The sequence below is a fragment of the Agrilus planipennis genome, unplaced genomic scaffold, assembly GCF_000699045.2.
Source record: "Agrilus planipennis isolate EAB-ADULT unplaced genomic scaffold, Apla_2.0 scaffold75, whole genome shotgun sequence".
Lineage (NCBI taxonomy): Eukaryota > Metazoa > Arthropoda > Insecta > Coleoptera > Buprestidae > Agrilus > Agrilus planipennis.
The window spans coordinates 1,182,306-1,191,856 of record NW_020439028.1 but is presented as its reverse complement, the minus strand read 5'-3'; the positions used below and the strand labels follow the sequence as shown (position 1 = coordinate 1,191,856).

The 9,551-nt window shown below is 34.8% G+C and overlaps 1 protein-coding gene across 1 annotated transcript in view; it reads left to right on the top strand.

Annotated features, from left to right (window-relative positions):
* The window catches only part of LOC108736005, an 88,882-nt gene that overhangs the window by 45,357 nt on the left and 33,974 nt on the right, over positions 1-9,551 (top strand). Inside the window, exon 2 of the mRNA XM_025976431.1 lies at positions 6,145-6,207. Within this exon, the coding sequence (XP_025832216.1) occupies positions 6,145-6,207 (63 nt within the window). The remainder of the gene's footprint in view (positions 1-6,144; positions 6,208-9,551) is intronic.

Genomic DNA, 9,551 nt, shown 5'->3' with positions numbered 1-9,551 from the left:
AGGAGATCGGGCTGAAACTATAGCTACAAGCTATCCAAGGATGGTACTATAGAATGTCACCTCAAGGTAGGCCTAGTGGCGTCATCTCTTGGTTAGGCCGGAAACTTATCAATCCACCCTCGTATACCACATGTGGAACATTTGCTATGTGGGGTCGTGAGTGTATAGAATGCGAACTGCACATTTCACATCTTCCTCTATTATTTTTATAAACAACCCAGTGGGATCCACGGTTTCCAAGCCATACATCAAGTGATACACTATAGTTATATTTCCGTTTTTTTACTATTGGACCAGATGTCCTACAATTGATTCTACAAAAACTCATTGCTATAAATCCCATACTGATTGATCTTCTACATTCAAATGTTGAAATTTTTTCAAATTGCAAGTTATATATAACAAGCGTTAACAAATGCTATATCAAGGAAACCCCAAAATAGCCTGTGCCGCCATTTCTGTGACCTACTAATCATACCATATCTATTTCGTAATTGATCCGCTCGATCAACTTCACCCATATATTTATGATAGTCCGCGACTATTGATGGGTATTCTATTTCAATATGTGTTCCATCTTTCTGTGTTCTTTTCACGGCGATCTCTTTAATATTATGGAAATTGGATGCAAAATTCACTATCTTGTTATCTTTCCATTTAAATACCCTGATTTGTGTATTTGAGACCCGATAACTATAGTCACCCCTTTGATTCATTTCTTTCTTATGCATCATCGTGAGAAAACCCAGCCTTGTGCTTCGAATTGTTCCACAAGCCAATGTTTTTTTCAAATACAACGTTTCCAGTAGACTGATAGATATAAAATAGTTGTCTGCATATATAACTTTATATTTGCCCCACTCTGGTTTGCTCAACGATAGAACAATCCTTTCTCCAAGCCCAAACTGTTTGAATTCTTGCTTCAGTTCTTCATTTTTTCCTTGATATACTTCAAATGTTGAAACATAGGCATTTTGGGGGGCGACACACCACCACTTGTAACCTCCTTTTATCGATTTCATAGGATTATATTGCTTGAGTGAGCTTCTTCATAAGAAAATTGATGCCTTTAAAAGCAAGCAACTCTTCCCTGGATAAATTCAGAGTTTTACTACCCTGCGTAGAATAAAGGTTACTCTGAAAAACAATGTTATCAACGGATTCTCCAAGCAAACGAAGATAAACACGGTTGAGGGTCTGTGGAGAAGCAATTGCTGCAGAACACAGAAGGCTGTTCTGCAGCAGTTGCATTGTTATATGGATAGATTCGCCACAAACATAATTTGAATCAAGTGGCTTATCCTCGAAGTCACTTTCCTCTTAATTGTCAAAAAATTGTTGTCTAAGGGCAAATCTTCAGAGGCCTTTGCATGAGCCATTTTATTTTTTTGTCAGCCATAATTATTGACGGTACCTTTCGGGACTTTGACAAAATGGTAATTTTCTTGTTAGAAAAATTATTATCTGTATGATACTTTTATACAAACTTATTCGATATGAACATCACCACCTGTGTAAAACAAAAAACAACTGTAGGGGAACATAAAATGATTGTAATTGTGAAAAAAAAAAACGCCCTAACACTTCTTTCACACATACGGTTTTCTAACGGTAACCGTGCCGTAGCCGTGCCGTAATTTCATTTGCTTTGCGTTCACACAGCACACGGTTTTTCACTTCGCCTTTAGTTTTGTTTTGATACGTGACCAAAATGGACGAAAGAAAAAAACGCATGTTGTTAATAATGATATTGCATATTATTTTTAACATTATTTTTTCTATTGGCGATGCAAAGATTCTAACTAGCGCCTCAAGTGTCAAAATTGTGAAGCTGTCTAAGAACCACTCTTTGACAGTTTTCGATACAATTTACGTCACGGAAAAATTTATTTCAATTAGATTTATGTGGTTTCTTGCGGGATGAGAAATAATTATGTTGTCAATATAGATTCTTTGTCACAAAGAAGGTCAGCTATACTCCAATCTTCTTGAGGACGATAATTTCTGTAATCCAATAAATTAACTTGTGTCGATGAAGTCAAGACATAATGATGACTGTTGTCATCAGTGATATCATTGTCCTCAATTCCATTCTCAACATCAATTTTTTTATTCTCGATAGCCAGTCCGAGATCTTTCTTTGATGCAACTATTTTCCTGTGTCTGATATCAGCCCTATTTTCTCGAGCAGTTGATTTTATTTTTCGGGCTAGTGGTACTTCTTTATCAGAGCTTCTTTGAGGAATATTCTGAGACGGTACAACATTAGGAAACAACTTCTGTCTTTTAGAATCTAGAACAATAAACATAATCTCGTTACATGACGAGCAACTCACCTTAGCCTAAACTAAATAAATAACTTATAAAATACGTGTGAATATAATGTAAGTACAATCAAATAATTAAAACATAATTATAATTACTGTTTGGAAAATAGTTTAAAGCTTGAAAATGATGAGAACAAATCGGCTTGCCTATTCTTTTTTTCTCCATAATTTTGTCTTTTGGAAACAAATGAAAACTTATTCCCTAATCTCCGTAAGTACCTACTACATTGAGGAACGCAACAAAATTTGTATTTCTACTTTATTAGCAACAGGTTTCTGTGTGTAATCGTGATCCTTCTGATTATGTCTAAACTTTACCTCCACTTTATACCAAAAAGTGTCGTTCTTAGACAACTTCTAAATTTCGCCACCAGAGGTGCGCGTATAATCTTTGCATCGCCAATTCAGTTTACACATCAATCAAAGTATCTACAACCAACTGTTTCAACTCATCACTACCGCGGTTTCTTCTCCAATCACTCTAAAACACTTTGTATTCTAAATGCCACTCCACACCATAGTCAATACCTTCGACAGCCCTCTCTACATTCCCACATCTTAATTTTGCCCACGCATCTGTATTCTTCTTTTTTCTGACTATCTGGTTCATATATTTTGCCTCATAACTCCGACGCCAAATCTTTCTTGAATGAAGTATTAATAACACTGGTCAACACTGAAGAATTTTCCAGAGATCTTTTTTTTGTTTTCAGTAAAATGAAGTGTGCTGATCACGAAAATACCATTGGTTTCTTTTTAGCAGCTCCAGTTTTCATTTTACACCCAAGTTAAAAATTTTTACAAAAACATGATTTTTTACGTACTTTATTTAGAAAAGCTACTGTGGTTGAAGAAAAAAATGTCTTTTATTAGATTTTCTTGAATGCTGTGCCTGTATAAGATCCCGACAATGATTCCAGCAGTAATCGGCCATCATATGTATGTCCCATCTGCCTTGGTAACGTTCTTCCACAGTGCGAATATCCTGGTGAAATCTTTCACCTTGCTCTTCACTATAATTTCCAAGGTTATCAGGAAATCGATCTAAATGAGAATGTAAATAATGCAGTTTAATGATCATGTTACATCCTAAATCTTTCAAATTAGACAACATATCATTAATTAATTGGAAATAGTTATCTGATTAGAATCATCAACACGTTATTGTTTTTAGTCAACGGAAAGCCAACGCGGCACACACTTTGAACAGAGCTTTCTCATAGTCAAATGCCCATGCAATATGAAGTCAACACGTTCTTTTGATATCTCTACGATGTTAGCCAACTCAGGCTACTTTACTTTTCGATCGTTTAAAACGATTTTGTGGATTTTTTTGATGTTTTCTGGTGTTACCGCCTCATTTGGACGTCCAGTGCGTTCTGCATCATTGGTGTCTCTACGACCACGTTTGAAGTTAGTAAACCAACGTTTTATTGTTGTTTCTGATGGAGCGGAGTCCTTATAGTATTTTTCAAGTCATTTCTTCGCTTGAACGGTATTTCTTCCTATCAAGAAGCACTGTAAAATTAAAACACGAAATTGTTTTTGATCCATTGTTTTGAAAATAACAAACGTAGTGTCACTCTTAACACAATAACTTACAAACTTATGAGTAGAATGTCATGAAATTTTAACAACTTTCGTTTGAAGGTTAGTACTAACTGACATAGCGGTGAATGCAATAGAACTATCGCCATCTGTGTGTTAGGCCCGGGACTTTTAAGCCTGTGTTAGTAAAAGTCATGAATGTTTTTTCTTGAAGTACCGTACCACAACTGATTTAACAACTTTTTCATAACCTTTTTTGCGACAACTTTATTGTTTTTCTGGTATTTCTTTAAATTTCTTGTGAGCATGTTGCATAGTGGACGCACACTCCCTGACCAAATTATTACTAACTCCAAGAATTCTATGTAGTCATCTCTAGGCCAATTTTCTAAAAATTTCTCCTCATCAGTATCTCCTGTGAGTTCTTCATGAACTACAAAGTTTTTCATATCCAAATTTAACCACTGAATTTTTAACATTTTTAATGAAGGTAAATCTGGACCTGTCATTAAACTAATTTTTAGTTCTTGAAAAGCTACATATACCTGTCGTCTCTGTATGCGGTTCTTTAAATATGGTGCTGATAGATCTACGAATTCTTACCGAACATTAAGTATTTTAAGGAATTATTATTCATATTTCTGAGTGATAGGGATGAAACGATACCATTGAGGTATCGGTACTTTTACTCGATACTGTATCGGTCGTCAAGTATCGATACTTGGTATCAATTGAAAATTATCGATATTTACTCGTATCGAATAGTTTTTGGAAAATTTTAAGTTAAAACCAAAAGAAGTGTTAAAATTCTTTATTAATAATTATAAAATTTACGAAAAGAAGTCTGTTTTTGAAGCGCCTCTTAAAAATATCAATTTTTCTAAATGTTTGTCTGTTAAGCGATTTCTTGAGGTAGTTATTGTTGCGCCAGCTTTGGAAAAGAGCCTTTGGCAACATACAGAGGTACCTACTATGTTTAAATAAATGCGTGCTTGTTTATATAACGTTGGGAATACGGGCTTTAAATCTTCCCATTCCTCCAATGGGTTAGATTTTAAAGCGCAGACTGGATTAGCCAAATAAACTGACACTTCATCGGCTTTCGAGGAACGCTTTCGGTTCTGGCCAACTGCGAGTTGTTTGTGAAATCAAATCAAAATCTTCGTTCGCTGTTTCATCTTCAGATCCACTGGTTGACATTGTTATATTTTCTTTAATCATGTTTTTCAATTTTTGTATTGCCTTCCCGCACGTACTTGCGTCTTGGACATGGAGGTTTTTGAACCATTGATCTAACATTGTTGCCAACACTGCAAGTGTATTAAATTCAATGAAACCAAATCTTTTCTTACAGTCAGCTAGGAGTTTTGCAACTGTGTAACACATTGATGATGAAAAGTTCGTTAGCTGCGATGTGAGACAATTTATCATGGATTTTGGATATGGCAACGTAATTCTGGCCTGATGATTCTCTTTTAATAAATTCGAAAGGTTGTAACAATGGTACCAACTGTTTTAATATTTCAATAAAAAGCGAAAAATGGATGCGTTCAAAAACTTTGATTCAAGATAAACATTTCCATAATCAATGCTAAAATGAAACATTGACTTTGGCATATACTGATATGAGTACTTTTAACCGATACCTACTCGATACTTAATTTTAAAGTATCGATACTAAAAATACTTCGTATGGGAGAAAAGTATCGAGTATGTACTTGTATTATCCCTACTGAGTGGCACGGTTCAGATTTAGAGTCGCCCCACGAGGGTGCATGTATTCTCTCAATATTAGGAACAAAATTATGGGGTGCTGAAAAGGAAACTACAAGTTTGCTTATAAAAAGAAGACCACAGTAATACTGAAAAGTAAAAATTGAGAGAATTTTTAAAAGTAGGCGGCTCCTATCTTTCCGACCCCGGTGAGCCACCACTTAGACCTTTTCGATTTTATTTGGTCTTGCCTGGTGTTTAACATATTTCAATGTTTTCATTCATTTTTCAATAACACATTTTTTCGGCGTTACTCCTTGGTGTTTTTTACAGAATTATCAGGAATGATTCGATAGTGCTAATACCCTCTGTATCGATAGGTTATCTTATCTGTTGTGTTTGAATAATAGGAATATTTTAATTTTAATTCGCTTTTATTATTTTTCAATATAACATTATTAGTGTGTCAAAAATGTTTTTTGAAGCAACACCTATTCAAAAGGTGTAAGTGAAGATATATTTACTTTCCTAAAAAGAACTAAACTTTTTGTTTCAGATTTTGGTCACAAAATCGCAAGAAGAAGAAGGAGTCAATGGTGTGACGAAACGAACATTCGTGGTGAGTTATAATTATCACACATTATACACAACTATAATAATTCCCCTCTCCGAGTGTAATGGCCTCATTTTACACAAAAATTTGTTCGAGAATCCCATTATAATTGAACACTCCTATTTGATACTAAGGACGTTAGGGATGATACGACATTAAAATTAATAATTTTGAAAGTATATCCTCATTTATTTACGTATGTTTTGTTACACACACCAAACCACTCTTCAGGGGCTTCTTCGCCACCTTGAAACAACTTATCAAATTTATTTAGTGCGTCTTGATTCTTCATTGGATGCAAAAATTGCAAATCCAAAACAAACAATATATAGTATTAGGAGGGAGAAGGAAAGTAGAAAGGTTCTTGTATTTTCTGGTTTGTGCCTTGTAAATTGATAGGGGATGCTTTGTATTCATTACAGTCATAGTTGTTGCTAGTGGATTTGGATCTTTCAACCATTTGGATGACTGTTCTATCAATTTGAGATTAAACATCTTTGCTTTTCTTAAAAAAAAAAAAAACAATCTTAAATGGCAAGTGTCGTGCCTGTCTACTAGTATTTTTCTATTGGTTCTACTTTTCGTCAAATTGGACCCTTTTTAATGCAATATCTTCCTTATAATCGTAGCTGAGTCTTCATATCTACCCGCCGCTTCTTGATTTTTACGATGCATCCATTTCAATGTCTAAACCATTTTCTAGGATATTCTAATGTTCGTGGGTTTAACAAAACTTCTTCTAAGACTGATAACGACAAAATTATTTATTTACACTAATTATTAAAGAACTTAAAACACTATTAAATTATTACTAAACTTAGATGATGACTTATTNCCAAATAAATGGAAGGGGGTGGGGGAGGCACCTCACTCCCCGGCAATACAATGCAGTAAGTCTAAAAGATCAGGAGTATAAATTAAAAAAGTGACTCAATACAAAATGAATAAAAAATTTAAAAAAAAATCAGAAATAAATGAACTTACGGGCCAATCTGCGGGAAGGCGCCCTCGCACCCAGTCGGATAGATTCATTTTTGCTCGAAGCGATCCTTCGTTGGAGCTTTTATTTTGGCGATGTATGATCTCGTGAGAAAAAACTAAGATAGGGCGAGACAGGTTGATTTGTATACTTTCGTTGATTGAAAAGTAGACACGTAAATAAGCGATATACGTTTTAATATGTATGAGCAACAGTTTATTTGATAGACATATTATTCCTAGATGCGAATACAATGTATGATATCGCTGGAAGAAACAAAGGTACTTTGTTTTGTACACTGTCTTTGATTGAAAAAGTAAACATGTAAGCGATATACATATAATATACATTGCATTTCCTTTAAAAAAAATGATAAGTACAATAATACTTACACTATAAGATAATACAAAGTAAGATGTTGCGTGAGAACATTATAAAAATAAATCATAAGGGATTTTAACGAATAATGCCCCCAAGGTAACATAGCTATTTTATTATCTTTAATAAAGCGTTTATTGTAATTTGACGATAAACTTAATTTATTGATAGTATAACTGAAATTTTGATGATTTTGCGAACGTATCCCTGAGAATTCGGAAAAACAAATTTCATTATCAAACAGACATCGTTGGAAATCTTCGAATGTCAACTTTCGTTTGGCGCTTAGCGAAACTCCTTTTACTTTCGCAGTTCTTTCTCTACCATCGACTTTCATAATATACATTTTGGGTCTGAGACTTATCAACTCGGTTAAAATTTGGGATTTTAATTCATCATTCATTAAACCAGGAACTTTTTTATTGACCCGCGGTATACACCATTTATTGTGAATAGGATAATCGTTCGTGTCGAAATGTGATGCTGCGTCTTCGCGTATAATGTCGTAAATAGAGGTGTTACTATTACTGTCGGTTCGCGTAAATTGGTAAATTAAGGAATCCGTATCCATGTAAAGAAGTTGTGGATGAAAGTGAGGAGAAATCCTACTTTGAAAATAAGCATGATGAAAATTATACATTTTTAATTTTGACAATTCTAATATGGTGAAGCCGAGAAATAAGGGCTTATTCATTTTGAAAGATATGTAAGGTCCTTTCTTTCTTTTTGGAGCCGGCTCGGTAACCTCTTCTTGCGACTCGTTGTCAATTTCAGAAGCTGTGTGTTCATCATTCGATCCGTCGACTAAAGTGAATAAAATAAAACTTTGAACCATATTTTTCTGTTATATGTAGTATCTCTTTTGTTTTTGGTTGAGACACTAATGTATAAAATTGGTTTTGATGAGAGAACAAGCGTCTTAACCGAAGGAGCTTTTCTTCAAATTCTTCCAAATTCTGTACGCTTCGTAATGTTCCTTCTTGTCAAGGCTTTTTGACACTTCCTTCGGCAAAGATCCGTGCTTCATTCGTAAAAACTACCATTCTATTGGAAGTTACCGGTTTTTTTCTATATTGTTTTTTTTACACGGAATTCTCTTTTACCAGCAATACTTATTTTTTCCATTAGCAGTCGTCTGTTGCAATCTTTCTTCTGTTGAAGTCCTGTGTTGAATATCACCCTACGTAACGAAGAAACTGAAATCTGGAGAATTTCTTTGTTTTTAACTATGTAGTGTTGCCCAAACGCAAGAACAAGACGAGACTTAGCCAGTCTTGGTCTTGGTCTTGCGCCAATACACCTGGTCTTGGTCTTGGTCTTGGTCTTGCGCTCCCAGTCTTGGTCTTGGTCTTGGTCTTGCAGCAAGAGTCTTGCAAGTCTTGCAATTACCTATTAGTCTATTACTATTTATTAAAGTTTACTTTAAATCCTAGAAAAACGTATTAGAATTGGAACATTGTGAGCTTGAATGAATATAGCCATAGTAAAGATCAAGCAGATTAATAAATAACTGAAGATTTGATAAGAAATTCGAAAAATCAACTGACCTATATGTCGTTTTCCATGGAAGTAACTGTTTCTTAATAAACATTTATGATCCTTGCTTTCTACCGCGCCGCCTCGCCACGTGCCGGCTCTATGATAAGGATGCCGCCGCAAATCAAACAATAATATAAAGCGTGTAAAAAAATTCGAAATTATTTTGCATGAGTATACCTACACCCTATGGCGGCAATCAAATAGTGTCAAATGTTATGATTTCGGCGTGGCGGCAACGATTGTTTTAGATTTCAAAAGAAGCCGCCGGCGCGTGTATCATAACCATGTACTTCCGAAAAGCGGCAAATTTCTTTGAGAAGTAAGTACAAAACCTTTGATGCCGCATTATCAAAGTGCCGATGGTTAAAACATAACTATGCATGCACTCAGTTTGATTTTAATAATTTTTTTATTCGCTATGTTTATGGTATTAGTCGTAATGCGCATAGGTCCA